At 52.1% G+C, this 22,848-nt stretch overlaps 1 protein-coding gene across 1 annotated transcript in view; it reads right to left on the bottom strand.

Annotated features, from left to right (window-relative positions):
* Positions 1–1,516: 1,516 nt before the first annotated feature.
* Positions 1,517–22,848, bottom strand: part of Itgb2 (integrin subunit beta 2) — a 39,501-nt gene continuing 18,169 nt past the window's right edge. The window contains exons 5-16 of the mRNA XM_031347763.1: positions 21,452–21,622; positions 20,098–20,339; positions 18,529–18,684; positions 17,626–17,721; positions 11,819–11,908; positions 10,031–10,171; positions 9,396–9,583; positions 7,635–7,879; positions 6,997–7,216; positions 6,141–6,343; positions 2,425–2,591; positions 1,517–2,045 (exon numbers count right to left, since the gene is read on the bottom strand). Coding sequence (XP_031203623.1) covers positions 1,983–2,045; positions 2,425–2,591; positions 6,141–6,343; positions 6,997–7,216; positions 7,635–7,879; positions 9,396–9,583; positions 10,031–10,171; positions 11,819–11,908; positions 17,626–17,721; positions 18,529–18,684; positions 20,098–20,339; positions 21,452–21,622 — 1,982 coding nt within the window. The 3' untranslated portion in view covers positions 1,517–1,982. The remainder of the gene's footprint in view (positions 2,046–2,424; positions 2,592–6,140; positions 6,344–6,996; positions 7,217–7,634; positions 7,880–9,395; positions 9,584–10,030; positions 10,172–11,818; positions 11,909–17,625; positions 17,722–18,528; positions 18,685–20,097; positions 20,340–21,451; positions 21,623–22,848) is intronic.

Below are 22,848 nucleotides of genomic sequence, written 5' to 3'. Positions count from 1 at the left end.
TGAGTTCCAGGACAGCCAGGGCTACACAGAGAAACCCTGTCTCGAAAAAAAACAAAAAACAAAAACAAAAACAAAAAACAAAAAACCAAACAAAAAAAGAAGGTAGCAGGCAGAGAAAGGCTGAGAGGAGAGAATAGCGAAGTAGGGGCCACGTGGAGAGAGGGGGGAAGGGAATGAGGGGAAGAGGAGGAACAAAGAGGCAAGGAGAGAAGCAGGCGTAAGAGAGAGAGGAGGGGGCAAGCAGCCCCTTTATAGAGCCAGGCCTACCGGGCTGTTGCCAGGTAACCATGGGGAGGAGCTTACCGGGCTGCTGCCAGGTATCTGTGGGGGTGGAGTTTATACAGAATACCAACCCTGGCTCTAAATTAACTACCACGCAGGCCCTCCCCAGCAGTCTGAGGTCAGAGGAGATCTGCTGGGTCATTCACACTGCCTGAAGTGCATCGTTTGCGTTTTGACCCAGTGGAAAGTTTTTCATCAGCAGTTTTCTCTGGACTTTGAACAATTACAGTCGTAAGAAAAGGGCAAAGTATCATTTGAAAGTACATTTTATACAGGGACCATGCCCCGACATGCCTAGCACTCAGTTTGGCACACTTCACTCGTGTGTGTATATATACACAGATTTGAACAAGAGTGAACGTGCCTCTGTCTAAAAGTGAGAACCCTTGAGGGGCGCTGTGGCCACACCTAGCCCGTCCTACTCTAAGACTCGGGCACATGGGCTGGGTGGCCGTTTACATGGCTCGGTGCTATGGTTTGGTGTCCCGCTATAGAAGCTTCTGCACTGGAGCCTCGGTGCTTAGCTAGTGGTACTATTTCAGGAGGATTGAACTTAAGAAGCCGGAAGAAGTAGGTCTTTGGGGTTCGGTGCTTGGGCTAGCTTCTTGCTGGCTGCATCCTGTCTGTCTCTGCATCCTGACCGCCATGAGGTAAGAAGTTTGGAGAGCATGCTCCACTGCTAAGCAGGTGGGGCCAAGCAACCAAACCACCGGAGACCATGAGACAGAACAAATATTGCCAGAAAAAAAAAAAAAAAAAAAAAAAAAACAAACTACCTAGTATGGGTCATAATCCTCAGAGACCCAGGAACACCATAATCACTGAACAAAACTCTGGGTTTTGAGTTCATTCAGAACTTGAGCCAGCAGGGATTTTTGGGTTACCCCCCAAAACAACCTATGAGAAAGGAACTTCCTACCCGACTTCTGCTTTTTGGGGTTCTCACTGCCACCCCATCCTTGTGGGATGAACCTGACTGATACTAGGCGCAAGAGAGCAGAGGTGTGCCATGTCTGTCATCTGATACCCTTGTTGGGCAGCCACCCAGGATTCAGCCCTGGGTCTCAGAGGGCTCCATACAAACAGACCCATGGGCAGGGAAAAAGAGAATTAAGTCTCTCATTCCATGGCCCAGATCCCAACTGAGCCCTCAGGATGTGGATGGACAAACAGAAGGCGGGACAAAGCCCTTGAGCTCAGCCGCCTAGCCCCCAAAGGACTGCACAAAGCTTACCTTTCCTGGACAGAGTGGACAGGAGCTTTATTACCTTTACATACATGACTATGATATAATACATGGGATATCATTTTATACTCACATATAATACAACGGGCGGGGATGTTAACAATATAATAGTAGTTGTATACCCTGGCAAGTTTAAAAATAAATAAGTTGGGGCCACCTTTACTGAGACTCCTGCCTTCCTTTTTATGCAAGAAGACGTGGGCGGAACCTTGTGAGACGCGGAACAGTTCTTCAGGCTGTGCGGCAAGATTGTGCAGGTCGGGAGATGAGTCCGTGGAGACCCTGGCAGACTTGATATGACGGCGGAGAGAAAGGGAGTAAGGCTTTTGGATCCTTGGCAGCACTGGGGTGAGCTGTAAGCCACGTTGTGTATTGCGGGTGGGGGGGAGGAGGCGTGGTCGGGAGGCGTGGTCCGGGGGAGGGTCTCGTCTGCTTGATTTCCATACCTCGTGCTCTAGCTTTCTGCAAACTTGGGGTTCATGACCGTGGTCGTAGCACTCTTGAAGAGAGGGTTGTCCTAGAGAGGAACCAGGCAGGCTCTTGTCAGTGCAAGGGAGGGTGTGAGGACTCAAGAAGCCACCAGATCAGCAGAAGTCACTCTCAGGGGCGAACCGGGACAGGAAACCTCCCCAGGGCCTGAGCCTCAGGGCTAAGCCTGCACACCACACAGCACGCTCTGGGAGACTGGAGGCTAAGCTGGGATGAAGCTTGTGCCATGCCATCTCTCCAGGATGGCTCCAGTCCCACTGTGACAAGTAACAGAGCTGGGGAAGGCACTCTAGTGAGTCTCCCAAGCGCCGCTGGGAGACAGAGTGTACTCATCACTGCCCGTGAGAGGTCAAAGAGAAGAGGAGGCACCCATGCGACCCGGGGGTTACCAAAGCGAGGCCACTCACATTGTTCCACTGGGACTTGAGTTTCTCCTTCTCAAAGCGCCTGTACTCCCTGAGGTCGGTCAGGTGGGTCAGGGCCTTCCAGATGGCCAGGAAGAGGACACCAATCAGTACGACGCTTACCACGGTGCCCCCGACGATGGCAGCCACGTTGGGGCCCTTCACACACTCTAAGGAAGAAGCACACAATCAAAAAGTGTCAAACCCTTCCCTACAGTAGCCAGTGTACCATGCTATTTCTGCCCACAGGGGCAATCGCCCTTTGCCACATCTCACGAGGAGATGAGAGAATCTAGCCACACCCCTACCAGAAATAAGATCAGGCCCCGTGCTTCCAAATGAAACATAAAGGCTGTTTGGCCAGGTCAGTAGCCAACCTGAGGAAAGCTTGGTTGGAATGACAGTGTCCCTGGTCACCACCTACTGGTGTCCCCAAACTAGGGCTGTACTTGAGGTACCCCTGGCTATCTCATTGTGCAGTATGAGAATTGGCAGTAATGTCTAAGCTGGCACATCCAGGCAAAGGGATGCCATGGTAACCGATGCCAGGAACCACAGGCCTGTGGTCAGGCAACTGAGGTAGCCATAAGATGAGCGGGACACTGTCTCAAGGTCCAGGGCTGAGCTGGCCTCTCCTGGGTGTGGGTCCTGGGGTGCAATGCAGTAGGCTACACAGCAGACCCTGACTGTGGGACGGGGCCCCTACCAGTCAGTGTGAACCTCTCCCTGCTGTGTGGATCCCCAAGAACATTGTCATAGAATCTCTTATGTCACCGTGGTCTTTCCAAGGAGGCCCGTTTGACCTTCACAGAGGTTAAATAAATTTGGCTAAGGTGGCACAAACCCAGATTTTTTTGTTTTTTGTTTTTCGAGACAGGGTTTCTCTGTGTAACCCTGGCTGTCCTGGAACTCACTCTGTAGACCAGGCTGGCCTCGAACTCAGAAATCCGCCTGCCTCTGCCTCCTAAATGCTGGGATTAAAGGTGTGCACCACCACCACCCAGCACAAAACTAGATGTGACCTCCAACCTGGCTACAGCCAGTAGCCTCAAACACCCAGGGCAGAGTCTGCATCCTGTCTGCCTTTTAGGGGTTCCTGACTTGAACTCGGGCTCAGGAGGCTGCAGGTCTTAGTCCTGTAGGAGCCTGGTATGCTGCCGACACGAGCTTCCGGTGGTCACCAGAGTGGGCCCCTCAGCAGTCCCCCTCAGCTCTCTGAGTCTGGATGCATTGAGTAGCTGACATCCCAAGGCTGCTTGCCTAAGTCTATAAGGCATTCTCTTCTATCTTTTGCCCAGATCCATCGTGCCCACCCTCTTTGGTCATTGCTATTCAACTTCCTTCCAATCTGTTCAGCATCTGACTTCTTACTTCATCTGTTGGGGACCCCAGGACCCCGTCACCTGTTTCTCTCAGTTCCGCTTCTCTGCGTTCTATTCAAAGGGGGGGGGCTCTATACCAACCACCCTCTGGCCCACCCTGCCCACTTATCTCTTCTCTGTTAAGTCCTAGACCAATCAGCAGTTTTACCTGGGTAGAAGGGAACTGCTTCCACAGTGGGCGGAGCTCAAATATAGGAGATCACAAAGCCTTCCCCCACAGTGCCATACTTCCTACAACAAGCCCGAACCCACTCCAACAAGGCCACGCCTCCTAATCATGCCACTCCCCGTGGGCCAAGCATTCAAATACATGGATATAATTCTATGAGAGTATAATTCGTCCGCTTGGCTAATGGACAGGGCGTCAGTTGTACAATAACAAGACTGCCCTGTCCTATAAGACATGTACAATAACATGTCTGCCCTGTCCTATAAGAAAGCTAAGTTTACCCGGCTGACAAGATCACTTTCACTACTTCCTAAAGGGACCGTGTTTATGTGGCCCCTCACAAAACCATGCAGCTTGTTCCCTGACAGGACTGTGTCCACTAGGTTCCCAATCGGATCGCATCCACACCCTCCTCCAGCAGGGCAAAGACCCACCTTATACCCTGGCAAAGCAGCTGCTGGATGGACTTTTTTTTTTTTTTTTTTTTTGGTTTTTCGAGACAGGGTTTTTCTATATAGCCCTGGCTGTCCTGGAACTCACTCTGTAGACCAGGCTGGCCTCAAACTCAGAAATCCTCCTGCCTCTGCCTCCCAAGTGCTGGGATTAAAGGTGTGCGTCACCACTGCCCGGCAGGACGGACTTTTAAAAACACCACTTAGGAGCCGGTGAAATGGATCAGCCAGTAAAGGCGTGTGCTGTGCACACAGGGTGACCTGAGTTTGCTCCTGTGTTTAAAAAGGTAACTGATGTGCACACATGTATGTACACACTAATCATGATAAAGAACTAGAAATTACAGAAAAAATCAATAAAAACTTTAAGGAAACACAGTGGAAATATGGCCACTTTCTGGAAATTTCTTTCTTTCTTTCTTCCTTCCTTCCTTCCTTTCTTTCTTTCTTTCTTTCTTTTGGTCTTTCAAGACAGTGTTTCTCTGTTTAGCCCTGGCTATCCTGGAACTCACTCTGTAGACCAGGCTGGCCTTGAACTCAGAAATCCACCTGCCTCTGCCTCCCAAGGGCTGGGATTAAAGGCGTGTGCCACCACTGCCCGGCCACTTTCGGGAAATTTCTAATGGTTTCCCGAAACGTACAGGAATAGGCCCGGGCTCTTCCAGGACTTGAGGGGCCGTCATGGGGTGTTGACTGCACCCACCACGCACCCTCTGCTTCCCCTTGTCCCACAGCTTCATCTTCCTGTCGGGGAGAACTGGCCCCAGGCCACAGCTTCATCTTCCTGTCGAGGAGAACTGGCCCTAGGAACCCTTGTGACACCAGGGTCCAGATCATGATATCTAAGTTCACTGGGTCTGGCAAAGACTACAGCCAAGTGGAGGGCCAGCAAGCAATGCTTGGGGCTGGAATCACTTCCACTTTCCTTTAGCCCTCCATAGGGCATTCTGAAGAAGCAACTGAGCCATCCCTCGGGATCCTCCCATGAGATGAGAGATGCTCTCGCTAGACAAGGCGCCACTGCAATGGCATTCTACTTGTGGTGGCTTGACATGGGAATAGGCCCCATAGACCCACGCATTTTGAATGCTTGGCCCATGGGGGAGTGGCACTATTAGGAGGCGTGGCCTTGTTGGAGTGGGTGTGGCCTTGTTGGAGGAAGGATGTCACTGTGGGGCCAGGCTGGGTGATCTATACTGGTGGAGCCAGTCCCCTTCTGCTGTCTGTAGATGTAGAACTCTTGGCTCAACCAGCGCCATGTCTGTCTGCACTCGGCCGTGCTTCCTGCCGTGATGATAATGGACTACATTTCTGTAAGCTAGCCCCAATGAAATGTTTGCCTTGGTAGCCTTAGTCAGGGTGCCTCTTCACATCAATAAAAGCCCAAACTTAGACAATACGCAATATGTATTGGAGTTACCACCAGGAGACCCCATCTGCTGTGCACCTCCTCATACAGGGCCAGGTAAGGAGTGGGAATGAGAGGGTCGTGGGGCAAGTGGATGGCTGCCAGCTGCCCTGCCCAGGTCTCCGGGATGGCTCCGCCTCCTGCTGCTCCGCCTCCTGCTGCTCAGCCAGCCTTGCCCCACAGAAGAGAGATGTTTTCCTCTGCAGCCCCCTCACTGTCTGCTAAGACCTCGCGGTCAGAGTTCTTGTTCCTATGCTCCACCGAGGCCAGGTCATGAGATCATACTCCCAGGTACCACCCAGCCTCACCTCGATCGTCCTTCACGTCGATGTTGTAAGCGCCCCTTCCGTCCTTCTGCAGCAAGATGTAAGTTATCCAGCAGCCCTCGGAGTCCCTCTCCTTGCAGGGAGTTTTCTTCCAAGGGAGAGTTTGCAGCATCACATTGGCACACTGAACACTACAATTCTTCTCAAAAGGGCCCGTACCAAACTTCAGGCATTCGGCACAAGAGCTGCGGAGGAAGAAGAGGAGGAGTCGGAGTCGGGTGGGGTGGGTGTTGAGAGCGCATAAGGGCATGAGGTGTGAACTGGCACGTTAGTGTTCAAGGGCGCATCAGTGACGTCAGGGCATGCGGGTGTGTGGAGACACGTGGTTCTGGAGGAGGGCGCTAGTGTGTCAAAGTATGTGTGGCCAGGATGTCTAGGTGAATGTGGGTACACTGGCTGGTGTTTGAGGGTGCATGCGTGGAGTGGACTGCAGAGCTGCGCAAGGGGATGTGGATGATTCAGGAAAAAACATGGCTGTGTCCAGCGCATGGTATGAAGAGAGTGTGCTCATGTGCAAACTTAGGCAGTCCCAGGTAGAGGGCCTGGGAGCTTTCACGTCTCAGGCTAACCAAGTGAGAGACGAGAGAGACACAAATTGTGTTCCTAAGAGGGTGTGGAAGGCAGAGCCAGTGTTCATGGAAACATCACTCAAGGGCTGAAGGGACATAGGCCTGGCATCCCCCTGTGAGGCCAGGGCTCCTGCAGGCATGCAAGAAGGTAGGTGGTGGCAGGGACACTGGGCCTGCTGAATCCTGCTAAGAACTCGGGAGCAGTGGTGTCCCCAAGGGCTCCCTGGTTGTCCAGCAGTGAGGCCAACATGGGCAGTGGGAACACTCACGTGTAGTTGCTGCAGGGTGTGGGGCAACCAGGACACTCCTCGCACAGCGGTGGCTGGTAGCCTTTGTCACATATGCACCTGTTGCATTGGCACCGGCCTCGACCACTGCACTCCACCAGCCGTGCATTCAGACAGCCTGTGGTGGACCTCTGACACTGGCAGGCTGAGCCCTCGAACCCCTCCTTGCAATTACACTGGCCACAGGAACAGGAGCCCCTGTCTGGAAGACAAGCGAGGTTACCATGACTCACTTCCCTGCAGGCTGCTAGGAACAGGGACTCATCCTCCCTCTACCGTGCTCCCCAGACCTATCAAGGAGAATTGTATTGATTAAGCCCCCCTCTACCTCTCTCCCTCCTTACATGACCCCATAAAAAGCCTGGCAAAACCACAGAGCCCAAGCATACCTCCCTACCCTGCATCTTCAGCAAGATGGCCACCAGCCAGCCAGGTGGGACCTCCATATTGTATCTGAAAAGCTCTTGGATCGGGACATGACTATTACCCACTACTACCTTCCCAGGACAACGCTGACTAACACGGTCATGCAGGGAGGGCTTGCTAGTCTGTCTGTCTGTCCCCAACGTCCCACTTAATATCTCCTGGTACAAATGGACAAGAAAGCTCCCAACACTTACCTTGGCCACCGCAGACTTGGCCGTCATATCTCTCACAGTTGACATTGTCACACTCGCAGTATTGCCCATAGATCTGTTTGTTGGGGACATCACTGGTGTGGCACACACACTGCCCACAGATGCAGTCCCCGAGCCCGGAGCACACGATGGAACTATTGTCCTTCCGGCAGTTCCTCTCCAGCTCCTGGCTGCTCCGGCCCTGTGTCTGGCACTCACAGTTTTTCCCAATGTAGCCAGAATCGCACCTGATGGGATGAGGAAGGGTTGTAAATATAAAGATGTGCTCTTAGGATGTGGACACCTGTCCTTCCTGGCCTAGCAGTCACCCAGACATCTGTAAAGTAGGCCACAGCACAACCGCTCTCCAAGGGTCCCTTGGGCGTGTGCCATGTACTAGGCAAAGATGTCTCCGCGGTCACACAGTGACTGTCCTGTGAGCACAGCACCTCCGGCAGGCTCACCTGGGAGTTGCCTGAGACTTGTGTTAATGGATTGTCCCAAGAAGCCAGTATCTGCACCCCCCCAACCCCCGACCTAGACTTGGAAGGAAGTCTGGTGGGGATCTGAAACCATTGCCTTATCACCGAACTAAGGAGACAGAAGAATGTATGGACACCATACATAGCTTACGTAGTAAGAGAATGGCAGTAGCTAACCCTGACACATCCTACAGTGTCCTGCAGGAGGAAGCCGCAGAATTCACTGACCAGTGGCCCAATCCTCCAGGCAAGTTAGCTCAGCCTTGTAGAGAGGCCACCTAGGGCTGTACACTCAGGACCAGGGCAAGGACCAGCTGGGAGCCGAAGGCAGATGTAGAAACCACCACTGTTAGAGTTTCTGGGAGGAGGTCTACAGCCAGTGCAGGTCTGAGGTATAGGTTAGAGTATCTCATAGATCTGAAACTGGGACTGGAGTTGGAAGGAGATGGCTGGTACCCAGACAAGCAACTACAACCTCTCTGCTAGCACACTGCATCCTTCCTCCCCCTCCTCCTCCTCCTCCTCCTCCTCTTCCTCTCCCTCCTCCTTCTCCTCTCCCTCCTCTCCCTCCTTCTTCTCTCTCTCTTCCTCCTCCTCCTCTCCTTCCTCCTCCTGTCCTTCCTCCTCCTGTCCTTCCTCCTCCTCCTCCTTTCCTTCCTCCTCCTCCTCCTCTTCCTCCTCTTCCTCCTCTTCCTCCTCTTCCTCCTCTTCCTCTCCCTCCTCCTTCTCCTCTCCCTCCTCCCCCTCCTTCTTCTCTCCCTCTTCCTCCTCCTCCTCTCCTTCCTCCTCCTTCTGTCTTTCCTCCTCCTCCTCTCCTTCCTTCTCCTCCTCTCCTTCATCCTCCTCCTCCTCCCCCTCCTCCTCCTCTCCCTCCTCTCCCTCCTCCTCTCCCTCTTCCTCTCCTTCCTCCTCCTTCTCCTCCTCCTCCTCCTCCTCCTCAAGGTAGAGCATCCTGAAGATCTGTGTATACATATCCACAGGATGGCTTTAGGGCCCAGGCTGCCAGGAGTGGTCATCTGTCTCTTAGGAGCTCTAGCCACATGCCGCCAATCTGATTGGTCAGAGTCTCTGAGGTCAGAGAAAGCTAGGACACAGGAGTACCTGCAGAGTATCTGCTTCCTGGGTGAGCTGGCCATACCTACTCTACTTGAAGACACGTGCCTCACGGGCAGGCGTGCCAGGGGTTGCTCATGCCTACCTCACGCCATGCTATAGTCTGGCCTCATCTGCAGACGCCTTTCCCGTGGACTGATGCCCCACAGGTCACACACACCCTCCTCACCTGCAGATGCCACACTCCATGACTCCTTTGCCTCTACAGAGACTCTGCTCCCGACTCTGGTCCCGGCACTGACACTCGCACTGGGGAAGGACCTGCACGGTCACTGTGTCCGTGAAGCCCAGTGCCCGGATGACAAAGGACTTCTCCTGGATACACTCTGAAGCCGTAACCTTTACCTGGAAGGTGACCTATAGGGGGAATGGTGGCGTTCAGTTCCGGACTGGGGGTGACCAGGGTAGTAGCCTTGCTTTTTTTGTCCTTTGCCCAGCCTCTCAGATACGTGTCCGGCAGTGCATGTCCAGCAGTTGCCCCTAGAGGGCGCTGTCACACCATGCTCATCTTTCTACCCAGGACCATTGTAGATGGAAATGTGCAGGTATCCATTGTGTTGATAGGTGTGAAGCTGCAGCTGAGAGCATGTCCGGTACCCTCCCCTAATGTTCCATCTGGCCTCCTCTCAGGTGTTCAAAGGGAGAAGAGGCTGGGCCCTGATCATTAACGGTGTCCTCCCTTGCTTATTCCTGTGACTCTCCTTCCCCTCCTAGTTGTCATTGGGAGTGGGTCACCAAGGTCTCCACAGGATCCTCCAACACCTTGGTCTAGAAACCGCAGGTGCATAGGTGGGCCGGGCTCACCGGGTTGTTGATCTGCACTCCGTCACAGTCTCCTCGGGATTTGCCTATACTCGACGCTCCGTTACTGCAGAAGGAGTCATAGGTGACCTTCAGGGTGTCTGGGAGGGCACTGTGGTCCAGGAAGACCCTAGAGGAGAGTTTCTATGGGAAGAGAACAGCTATGCTCAGGAGTGACAGGTGTGGCTGTCCCCGCCCCTAGCTATCTCACTCCTTAAGACCCTCCTGCACACCAGCAGATGACCCAGACCCCTGATAGGAGCTCAGTGGTTGTGTCAGCATGGGACAGCTGGCTGATGTCGTGGGGTTGCTCTGAGACAGGCTACCGGCAGGTGACCAGCACAGACATGGGCCCCGGACCCTGTGAGGACTGTCTCTTCGCTGTTGAACCCCCAGGGTTAGCGGGGGGAGGGGGGGGAGGAATGATAGGCTGTCGAAGTGATATGAGAGCTAAGGTACAGCTGGAAGGAGAAAAAGAACAAACAGGTGGCATCCAGCAGGTAGGCTGAGATGGCATCGCCTAAGTCATCCCTGGGAAGATAGAGCTAGGCGGACTGGAGGGGTGGCTCCGCGGTTAAGAGCACTGACTGCTCTTCCAGAGGTCCTGAGTTCAGTTCCCAGCAATCACATGGTGGCTCACAACCATCTGGAATGGGATCTGATGCCCTTTTCTGGTGTGTCTGAAGACAGCTACAGTGTACTCATATAAATAAAATAAATCTTAGAAAGAGGAGGAGGAGGAGGAGGAGGAGAAGAAGAGGAGGGAAGGGGAGAGGGAGAGGGAGAGGGAGAAGGAGAAGGGGAAGGGGAAGAGGAAGAGGAAGAGGAAGAGGAAGAAGGAGAAGGAGAAGGTGAAGGAGAAGGAGAAGGAGGAGAAGGAGAAGGAGAAGAAAGAAGAAGAAGAAGGAGGAAGAGGAGGAGGAGGAGGAGGAGGAGGAGGAGGAGGAGGAGGAGGAGGAGGAGCTATGCATGACTGGGCAGTGGCCAGGTACAGGAGCCACTTGTGCACCTGGGGCTCACAGGGCCAGAGAAGAAAATAGGATTCTCCACCCTGGCCCCAGGGTTGTTTTCTAATCGGCAATAGTCATCTTGAAAGGCTTCCCACACAGTATGTGCTGCCAGCCTTCCAGGACACAGGATGCAGGGCCAGACCTTTGGGGACACCTGTCACTGAGAGTGGATTTCTGTTATTGCTTGGGACTGGACATTGTCTGAGCCCTGAGCCGTGTTTGGTGCATGCCGGTATTCACCAGGACACTGGGCCTCTGAGGCCAGGAAATCTGCGTGCATTTGGACAGATGAGCCATCCCTGAGGAGGAAGAGGAGGAAGGTGGAAGAGGGGCCAAGGAGGGATAACCCAGAATAAGGTTAGGGGCTGGCCTACAAGAGGCACGAGGGAGTCTTCACAAGATCCAAGGCCACTGTGATGATTGCTGGGGTCTCCCCCACCCTGAGAGGTACCATTCTGCCTTCTCCAGCCCTCTACTCCCCGTGTATTCCATGGCGGCTCCAGGGAAGAGCCCCGAGGAAGGGCCTTCCATTGGTGTTTTAGGAAACGCCCAGGTAGGGTCTAGGACAGAGCAGCCACGAAAGGGCACAAGCTGTAGGAAGTAGCTGGTACATCTCTCCTTACCCTCCCTTCTTTCTCCCTGCCCTGCCTGTCTAGAAGCATTGAGGATCTCAGAAGGAGCCCCCCAAAGGCAATGTGCCACCCCTTCCCCCAGCCACTCATCCGCTGACCCATTGGATCCTTGCCAACCCGCCCCACCCCCAGCTTTGCTGGAGACTCACATAGTAGGCATTCTTGATGAGCTGCACCACGTTGCTGGAGTCATCAGATAGTTCCCCCACTGCCGACTTAGGGATAATCTCTGTAAGTTTCTGTTGACGAGAAGATCAAGTTAGCGCAGGCTCCTCCACAGCCACGAGGCTTGCAATGGCTGCCCAGGGCCTCCCTTTCTCATGAGCTAGCTCATAGGACATTCAACGAGCCGGCGATAACACTGCTGCATGCCGGCAACAGATTCTTGGAGTAAAACCCAAGCAGCCAGGCCTGGTAGAGCAGCCTGGTGTCACAGCCTCTCACCCTAGCTGAAGAGCGTCAAGCTCTTAGGTGCTGGGCCCGGAAATCAGCAAGCCCTGAAAAGCTGGGTCTAGTGTCCCAGGCCTCTCTTCACAAGTTCGGGGCCTGCCTGGGTTACTCAGACTGTCTCAGAAGAGAAACTGAGTGGAGGAGTAAGGGTGTGGGCCAGTGGCAGAGCATTTGCCTAGCATAGATTCTATCCCCTGTTCTGATTAAGAAAGGGAGAAGGGGCTGGATGGTGGGGATGAATGCCTTTAATCTCAGTGCTTGGGAGGCAGAGGCAAGTGGGTATCTGTGAGTTTGAGGCCAGCCTGGTGTACAGAGAGAGAGAGAGACAGAGAGAGAGACAGAGAGAGAGAGAGACAGACAGAGAGAGAGAGAGAGAGAGAGAGAGAGAGAGAGAGAGAGAGAGAGAGAGAGAGAGAGAGAGAGAGAGAGAGAGTTAATTCCAGGACAGCCTGTTCTACAGAGAGAGAGAGTTCCAGGACAGGAACTACACAGAGAAAGCCTGTCTCAGAAAGAAGCCCAGCTCCAAAGCCCTGAATGGAGGTCACACTCCTAGGTATAAACGTCCCCAGAGGACATTTCAATCCAATGGCGTCTCTGAGTTAGAGCCACATGATGGTGTTCCTACCCCATCAGCACAATGCACAGATAACAGTAAAATGTGGTAAAATCACAGGAAGTGGTTGAGTTTTGACCATATCAATGAGTTCCAGATTTTTTTTTTAGAATTCAAATTATTTTTTTTTGCAGATGATATGATTTTATACATAAAAAAATCCAAAGACTCCATCACGAGGAAGATTTCTTTCCTTCCTTCCTTTCTTTCCTTCTTTCTTTCTTTCTTTTTTTATTATTATATATTTTCTTTATTTACATTTAAAATTTTATCCCCTTCCTCATTTCCCCTCTGAAAACCCCCCTATTCCTTCCCTCCTCCCCCTGCTCACCAACCCACCTACTATTCACACTTCCCTGTCCTGGCATTCCCCTACACTGTGCCTTCACAAGACCAAGGGCCTCTCTCCTCTCATTGATGTCCCACAAGGCCGTCCTCTGCTACATATGCGGCTGGAGCCTTGAGTCCCTCCATGTGTACTCTTTGGTTGGTGGTTTCGTTCCTGGGAGCTCTGGGGGTACTGGTTGGTGAATTTCAGATTTCTAACTTAATAGTGATGGTTATATAACCCTGTGACGAGCAGCTATCACAGGACAGGGCCGCTTCTCAGAGAAGTGGGCCAGACAGAGCCCTTGAATGACAGACATCCTGCTGTCTGCCATTTCCCCACACCTTCTACAGTGTTATTCATGGGCACGCCACATTTCACAGACAGAGAACAATCATCCCTCTCCCATACACCTTCACATAACTGATGACCAGGCCACGCAGGCCCGGCACCTTGAGTCTCTGGAATGAAGTCTGTCCCTTTTGTGAGTCCATCAAAGCTTAGCTAGCAGCCACCCCTGGGTTCTACAATCCACTTGATTGCCCCTGGCACAGGACCAGTCCAGGCTAGGAGAGCCTGGCTCTTCTCTGCCCAGTTTGTGCATGCTGAAGTGGATCTGATGTGTACAGTCTCCACGTGCTCCCTGGGTTCTTGGGCATCTCCTGAGGAAGTCCTGTGACCCCTGCTTCGGTCAGTCTTGACTGTCAACTTGATTAAATCTCGAGTCAGCTAAGACATGCCTCTGGGCAAGTCCAGTTTTGTTGACTGGACAACTTACTGACTCTTGGCCTTTCGAGAAAGCCACCAGCAGCTATTGTGGGATTCTGCAGTTGGTTGCCAGGCATTCTAGTGGATCACCTTGTACAATCTATATGTAATCCTGCCAGTTCAGTTCCTCTAGGGAGCCCCGCCTGATTCAGCTGTCGAAGCACAGCAAGTGGTGGGTTTGGGACTCATGTCTCCTGTCCGCAGATTTCTCCCTCACTGCCATACTGTCTTCTGAGATGGAGCTCATGCCACCAACAGCGAATAGTTGGGACCTGCTACAACTCTGTGAGGAGAGGAGAATCCGTAGCCCAATGGCAGACAGGGTGGTGCATTGGATGGTGTGTGTGGGTGTGTGTGGGTGTGTATGTGTGTGTGTATGTATGTGTGTATGCATGTGTGTATATGTGTGTATGTGTGTATGTATGTATGTATGTATGTGTGTATATATGTGTGTGTATATGCATGTGTGTGAATGTGTGTATATGTGTGTATATGTATATATGTGTGTGTATGTGTGTGTATGTATGTGTGTATGTGTGTGTGGTATGTGTGTGTATGTGTGTATATGTATGTATGTGTATGGCATGTGTATGGCATGTGCATGTATGCATGTATGTGTGTGTATGTATGTGTGTGTGTATGTGTGTATATGTGTGTATATGTATGTATGTGTGTGTATGTGTGTGTATGTATGTGTGTGTGGTATGTGTGTGTATGTGTGTATATGTATGTATGTGTATGGCATGTGTATGGCATGTGCATGTATGCATGTATGTGTGTGTATGTATGTGTGTGTGTATGTGTGTATATGTGTATGTGTGTGTATGTGTATGGTATGTGTGTGTATGTATGTGTGTGTGTGTGTGTGTGTGTGTGTGTGTGTGTGTGTAAATGTTCTGACTATGGAGTGGTCGCCCTGGCTGTCCTGTGCTGAGCTAAGTCACTGCCTTCCATGTCTGCTCCCATCACCCATTCAGAGGGTCCCCAGGCCTGTCCCTCCTGCTCCCTAATGTCTCTTCAAGGTACTGCGTACTTTCTGGAGCCTGACAGTAGAAGTATTAGTATGGTGGCTACCCCAGTAGCCGTGGCTTGCCTCAGACCTGCCACGTGACCTACTCCCCATTTCTCACTCAGCAATGCACAGCCTACCAAAGCCATCTTCTCAGCTGCTGTGTGCTCCCTGCCCCTCCCCCAATCGTCACATTCCTGCTCCCATCCAAGCTCTGTACCCTGCCCATTTGGAAGTGACACGGTTGCCCAGAGCCGTCATATGAGGAAAGTCGGCTCGGTTTCCCACTTGGCTGCTGTCTGTGAGGACAGAGTGACAGGCAGCACTGCTGAGGAGCCGCTCTCAGATGAGAGGGCAGGTGCTGTCTGAGGTAACTTGGTAACTGAGCTCAGAGTCCTCACAGTGGCCTTCCTGGGTGAGCATTGTTGCCTCTCATGGAAGAGGAAGCCGGGGCCCCTTCTTTAGATGTGTGGAAATGCCAAATCTTTTCAGTTCAGACTCCATTTTAGAGGACCTGACCTAAGTTTGAACTCAGGTGAACTAACAGGCTGGTGCCTAGCATTAGTTTCCAAGTTGGCCCCCAACAAAACCAGAGCAGAGCTGGGCGGTGGTGGTGCACACCTTTAATCTCAGCACTTGGGAGGCAGAGGCAGGCAGATTTCTAAGTTCGAGGCTAGCCTGGTCTACAGTGAGTTCCAGGACAGCCAAGGCGACACAGAGAAAGCCTGTCTCAAAAAACCAAAACAAACAAACAAAAAACAACAACAAAAAACCCAAAACCAAAATCAGAGCCGAGCTCCAGTCTCTAGGCTAATCCCCCAACAAGACTAGTTAGTGTCTCCAGGTTATTCCCCCAACAAGCCTGCCCCCCCCCCCAGGCTACAAGCCCACCTTCTGCCTAACGACCACCAATGCAGAGGGGAGCAGAAGTTAAGTTTATGATAGGACTCCCAGCACCAGCCAATCATGTTAAAGGCCACAGGAGCTTTCCAATCAGATGCTTGCACACTTATCCCCTGCTTGCTGTCCAGATAAAGCCTTGCCCAGACAGACGTTCAGGGCTCCTATCTCCACCAAAACTGTCCTGTATGTTAGTGGTGAGCTGAGGGGCCCGAGCTAGCTCCAACAGAATAAAGCCCCTGCTGTGAGTTGCATCAGATCGGCTCCCGTCTGGTTTTTTTTGGGGGGGGGGGTGGGGAAGGGGGAACCACTAACATTTCCCTGACACTACAGTGGCTGGGGTGGCTGAGATCTGTGGTTCTCTGTCTGTGAAGAATGAACCATCAGATTTTACAAATCGATTACGGCCTGTGGATTCCATGCTTCAGGTCACATGACAGCTAGACACATCTCATTCTGGCTCAGGGTCCTGGGCTGAGCAGCCTCTGGGAGCAGAGATTCTTCTCGGGAGAGAATCTCTCTCATGCCCTCACTGTTCATTTAGATCAGTCCACTGCTTGGGCTGCCTACACCCTACACATTTCCAAAGAAGGTAGCCCTGGGCAGTAGCTCCTGGCAGGTGTGTGTGGGTGTCCCCCAGGCCATGAAGGATCCACTCATTCTTAGATGGAGCTGAAGATCCTGGTCAGCCATGAGATTAGCCCTGAAAGGGGAGGGGCCACGGGAGCTCAAGCCCCAGCTCTCTCTTAGACTTGCCCTTGGCCTTTCTGGTCGCCACTGACGTCACCCCTACACGGTGGCAAGTTGACTGGCAGTCTAGCTGGCTGTGCTTAACTCTTTAGACCCGTTCAGCAAGTCGCTAAGCCAGGGAGAAAGCTCGGGAGACTGGCCACACCTGAGACTCTTGCCTGTGCAAACTTGTCCTCTGGGGATATGGCCTCAGCTCCCCAGCTGGCTTTCCAAGGCAGGACACACACACACACACATGACACAGCCTCAGCATCAGAAACACAGGATGAGCCTCGAGGAGCATTGTGAGGGGCCATGGGGAGCCAGCCCAGCCATCAATGAATACTTTCTAACTCTGTAACTGCGTCTTGCTTGGGGACACCACGGGTCCTAATTACTGCCTTCGAAAGAGGTGAACGGATGGAAACGGGATCCCTGCTGCATGAACTGAAGGGTCCAAGGGTCTCCTGACTATACTCGTGGGACTTCACCCGTCCTCTAGGGGGCCTCCAGAGGGGTCAGCTCTCTGGATGCAGAACCTTGGGGTCACCAGGCTTGACTGCTATACAAAGAACAAGGCCAGCTGCTTCCTCCCCAGGAGGATGCACAACTATTTCAAAGCCAGCAACAAATCCAAGACCCTGCTTGCTTTGGTCTTGGCTTCTGTCTGTTTGAGGTGCTTTGGGGAGACTTGTCCCGAACCAACACATACAGGAAGGAGGTGTCCCCCTGTGGGCAGAACTGAGGTCTCCTGAGGTGGTAGCAACGCATGAGTTTGGCTCCATCTGAATGATGGTTGCTCGAAGGAACTTATTTTTGAGGGAAAAAGATGGGGGGGAGGGGAGGGGAGAGGGGGAGGGGGATGGAGAGAGAGAAAAAGGCAGTACCAGATTGCTTTGTTCCAGAAGAAACAACAAAAGCAAGCAGCACTGTGAAATTTCATAGCAAGACGCGGACACTGTGTGGCCTGGCAGCAGCCTCAACTTCCCTCACCAGGGTGCTCACACACAAAAAACTGTGGCCACCGGGCAGGCGCACCACCCACAGGCCAGCACGAAAAGCAGAACTGAGGCAATACTGGGCAGGGCCCGGCTGGCCAGCCGGCTTGTCACTCCCAGCTGAGATGGCCTGTTGCCACATTGCACAAGGCTCCACTTACCTCATAGGTTTTCACCATCTTCTTTGTCACCGCAAAGATAGGCTGGATGTTGCTCTCGGAAAGTTTGTGCGCCAGCTGGCCCACGGATGGGTAGTCCTGGAGAGAGGGGACAGCTTGTCAGACAAGCCTTCCAGGACACCGTGGGCAAGCAAACATCCGGGCTGACAGGGCATCAGCCCTGGCTCGGGCTGGGCCTCGCTTGGTGTTAGATCGACTAGCATGTGACAGGCCTGGCAGGGAACCAACCAAACCTTCTGAAAGAGAATCCTGACAGTTGTGACGGATGATGCCAGGTAAAGAAGTTACCGTGGGTCGTCACTCTAGGTGCCAAGCCAGCCCGAGTGCAAGCAAGATCCTGAGGAACTGGTGTACGGGCACCTAGGACATACCTACACTTCCACTAGCACTAGATTTTAGATTCTGCCCCTCATCTCCATGATGTATAGCGGAAGGATATGATATTCAACTTCAGGGGGCATAAATGAACATAAGATACCAGGGTCAGGACCCCCAGATTCTATCTGCCATCAGCTCCAAATCACTGAGTCTCAGGTAGTCCCTACAGTGTACAGGGATGACCCGGGCTCTGACAAGGTCACTATGGGCAGAGCAGGCATGCATAGAGACTGTGTGGAGCATGGAGAAGGCTGTGTGAGGCCCTCTGCCATGAGGATCAGGGCCAGGACTGCCTTTCGGGCTGATGTGGGTGTCAGGAGTCTCATGTTATCACCAGGGCCTCTGGGACCACCTCTGTGATTTGTTATTTGTGTTAGGAGGAGTCTGGGTTCTGCTTGGGTGACCTGGGCATGTGACCCTGTTCTCAGCCTGTCCCCTTGTCGTTCCTGTGACTTTTATGTAACCAGCCTTGGTACTGGGGCGTGCCAAGGCAGGCAGAGCACTCACGAACTCATTGCTCCTCTTGTACATGTTATCTTCCAGGTGGCAGTTGCCATCGTTGGGGGTCAGGATGGCACCCAGTTTGCCATCACCGGCAAAGTGGAAGCCGTCGTCTGTGGCAAACACCAGCAGCCTCGTGACATTGCGCCAGCCAATTTCCTTCTGGAAAGAAGGCAGCCAGGGGTTACTGCTTTGGTTTCCCTGTGGGACCCTCAGGGAAGGAGAGGGGTGTGTGTGTGTGTGTGTGTGTGTGTGTGTGTGTGTGTGTGTGTGTATGAAAGAGAGAGACAGACACATAGAGAGATAGAAAGACAGAGAAAGAGACAGACAGACAGATAGATACATGCACACACACAAAGAGAGACAGATTGACAGAGATACAGAGACGTAGAGACAGAGACAGTGAAATGTAAAAAACGGAGATATAGTCGGGTGGTGGTGGCGCATGCCTTTAATCCCAGCACTTGGGAGGCAGAGGCAGGCGGATTTCTGAGTTTGAGGCCAGCCTAGTCTACAGAGTGAGTTCCAGGACAGCCAGGGCTACACAGAGAAACCCTGTCTCGAAAAACAAAAACAAAAACAAAAAAACAAAAACAAAAACAAAAACCATATATATATATATATATATATATATATATATATATATATATATATATATATATATATATATATATATATATATATATATATGTATATATACATACACATATATAGAGAGAGAGAGATTAGAGAGATGGAGACAGACACACACATGTACAGAGTCAGACAGACACAAGCACACACATACAGAGCCAGAGGAAGGTAGAGAGCCCCAACCCAGTGCCAAGGAAGTGACTAAACTGTCAGCTCCCAGCATGCCCTGCAGCAGTATGAGGTAAGAATCAAAGCACATCTGAATCTAAAGAGAGACGTCTTCAGACCCGGAACTAGATTCCAGCAGCGTAGTCATGAAAGAAAAAGAGTATGGCAGCAAACACATCCCAGCCACAAAAGAGGGGACCAGGGGACGTCCACAGGGGAGTCGAGTGCCTGGAACAATTGAAGTAGCATACACTTGCAGTACCCATGTATTATACCCTAGTCCAACACATGTGTAGAGCGTGTGTGCTCGCAGCGTGAACCTAGCAAATCGAGAGAGCTGAGAGCCGGGCTGCGATGGGATTGGCTTGCCGCAATGACCGCTTGATACACACGATCTGCAGCTGACAGGCAGGGACATAGGTTCCCTTGTCCCACAACAGTCCCCATGCTCTTGATTTGAGAGGGAAAAGGCTTTAGGAACCAGAAGACCCACTGCTGGGCAGCCTGGCTCACAGGAGAACTGTGAGGGCTGTCAGTTAGCATGGGCATGGGTGGGTGTTTTTAGAGCTCTGTTGACGCTCTCCCTTCACTATGGCTGGGAGTGATGTGGGCCACTGAGGAGGCTGCCCTTCTGAGACCCAGGGTGACAGCATGGGACCAGATGGGGTGAGTGCCTGAGCAGACTCGCCGAGCAGAGGCCCCACAGCACTTCATACACGTGAAGGCCCTGAGTTTGAGGAAGTTGGGAAATCTGAACAGGGACACTGGCCTCACCGGACACACAGCAACTTGCATTATGGCGTCCAGCCCGCCCTCAGGGGCGTCCAGGTTTCCAGAAATCAATTGCTTGCCGACCTCTGTCTGAAACTGGTTGGAGTTGTCTGTTAGCTTGAGCACATGACGAAAGGCAAACGGGGGCTGGCAGGCTTTCTCCTTGTTGGGACATGGGTTCCTCAGCTTCTCAGGGTGGGTGTTGACAAAAGGCAGCACTGTCTTGTCCACGAAGGACCCAAAACCTGAGGGGTACACGGTATGAGGCAGGGGGACAGGGGACAGAAGCAGAAAGCAGGACCAGAGAGACCCGGAGCCCAAGGGATATACGACAGAGGCTGGAGGCACAGGGATGAGGCAGCAGGCAGGACTCCAGGCAGGATAGTGAGCCTTCCAGTGGACCAAGGACGAAGCCTCAGTTTCCCAAACGAGGGAGAAAGCAAGAGGATGGTTGTGCGAATATGATAGCCGAGTGTGTGGTACAAGCATGTGTGTAGCCATGTGCGGCTGAGACTATGTGAGGCCATGTACAGACATAAGTGTGTGTGTGTGTGTGTGTGATACAGCATGAATATGTATGGGGTCATGTGCATGTGTGACCATGAGTGTGCACATGGGAGTACCTGTATATCTATATCTATCTATCTATCTATCTATCTATCTATCTATCTATCTATCTCTATCTATCTACATATATATGTGGTCTTGTGTATGCAGGCATACAGGCACACATGCATGACTAGGCATGTGCTTATGTATAGGATCCTGGATGTGTGTGAGCATGAGTGTGCACACGTGAATATATGAGCTTGCATCCTGTGTTCACAAGTTCACGTGGGCATCCCTAAACATAGATGATGAGGCAGAGGAATGTCCTGGAGTGAGTAGGGGTGCCCTGTTCCCTTGTCCCACATGTTTGGTGAGCATGGTGGTGTTGGTCAGTGTTGTAACCCTCACCCTGTGACCCCTGCCCTGTGACCCCTGCCCTGTGACCTCTGCCCTGTGACCCCTGCCCTGTGACCCTTGCCCTATAGTTTACTCCCACTATTCTGTTAATGCATGGTTGCTGTAATGAGATAGATAACACTTTTTAGTGATTAGCATTGTAGTAGGACTTTTGCCTCTTAAACATCAAAATATAAAATATATAGAGAGAAAGAGTTTGGAGGAGCCTGCAGGTCTTAGCAGCCTGTGACCAGGTACAGCTCCTGGAAGAGATTCAGGATTAACTCTGGCCCCATGAACATTGCCTATGCAGCTTCCAAGCTTCTGCCTCTGAGGATCCATGTGCATGGGGGTGTGCGGTGGCAGTGAGTTCCCAAGACTGAAAGGCGTGTGTGCGCCCTGGAGGTCTCACCAATGCGGCCCGACTCGGTGATCTCATTGAGGGCCTGCAGCAAGTCCCCGCCCAGCTTCTTGACATTGTTGAGGTCATCAAGCATAGAGTAGGAGAGGTCCATGAGGTAGTACAGGTCAATGGGGTAGCCCTTGGCTCTCCGGAAAGTCACATTGAAGGCGGCAGCCTGCCCTGCATGTCAGAGGGAAGCAAGGGACACCCTGAGCCTGGCTGCGGACCTCACCCAGTCCCCCAAATTCCTATCGCCTCCCCCATTTCCTATGACTTGGAAGGGGTTGTGACCAGAACACAGGACAGAGAGATTTCCACTCAGATAAGTGGGCTCATCCCAGGTACAAGAATGCCCGGATGGTGGAAGGTTTCTGTGCCATGCAGATTCACAAGTTGGAAGCCTAAATACTTAGATAATGGTGCTAGAAGTAGTTAGTCTAGAAAGGTGGAGCCCAATCAAGGGCTTAAAATATTTACAAAGAAGGCCCAGAGAGCTATGCCTCTCTTCCTGCTAAGAGAGGTTGTACCTGCCTCAGCCCGGGCTTCCTAGCTCAAGCCAGCCAGCTTACCAGAACATCCAGGGGCCAGTAGGGCCAGGCCCTTAGAGGTCAGGGGCAGAAGTCCCTGAGCAGAGGGGCTTATGCCAGCTCCCAGGACATCAAAGGAACAAGCTCTGTCCTCTGCTGTCACCAGACAACCTCCCAGACAAACTCACCACTTGCCTCCTTTTTTTTTTTTCCCTTTCCCTCCGGCCCCGCTCGCTCAGGCCCAAAGATTTATTTACTTATTATAAGTACACTGTAGCTGTCTTCAGACACACCAGAAGAGGGCGTCAGATCTCATTACAGACGGTTATGAGCCACCATGGGGTTGCTGGGATTTGAACTCAGGACCTTTGGAAGAGCAGTCAGTGCTCTTACCCTCTGAGCCATCTCACCAGCCCTTGTCGGAGTATGTTTACAACAGCAACAGAAAAGTAAAAGCCAGTTCCTTGGCTACAGGACTCTCACTTTGCCAAGAGTGCTTGAATCTTGTAAGAGTGGAAATGAATGGTTCCTTCTAAAGAATCATCTATTTTTATTTTATGTGCATTGGTGTTCTGCCTGCATGGATGTCTGTGTGGGGGTGTCAGATCCCCTGGAACTGGAGTTACAGACAGTTGTGAGCTGATCCTCTGGAAGAGCAGCCAATGCCTTTTTGTTTGTTTGTTTTTGCTTGTTTTTTGTTTTTTTTTTTTCAAGACAGAGTTTCTCTGTATAGCCCTGGCTGTCCCGGAACTCACTCTGTAGACCAGGCTGGCCTCGAACTCAGAAATCCACCTGCCTCTGCCTCCCAAGTGCTGGGATGAAAGGGGTGCGCCACCACAGCCCAGCTGCAATCAATGCTCTTAACCACTGGGTCATCTT

The sequence above is a fragment of the Mastomys coucha genome, unplaced genomic scaffold (assembly GCF_008632895.1).
Source record: "Mastomys coucha isolate ucsf_1 unplaced genomic scaffold, UCSF_Mcou_1 pScaffold3, whole genome shotgun sequence".
Taxonomy (NCBI): domain Eukaryota; kingdom Metazoa; phylum Chordata; class Mammalia; order Rodentia; family Muridae; genus Mastomys; species Mastomys coucha.
The sequence above is the reverse complement of the archived record's forward strand: the minus strand, read 5'-3'. Positions and strand labels throughout refer to the sequence as shown.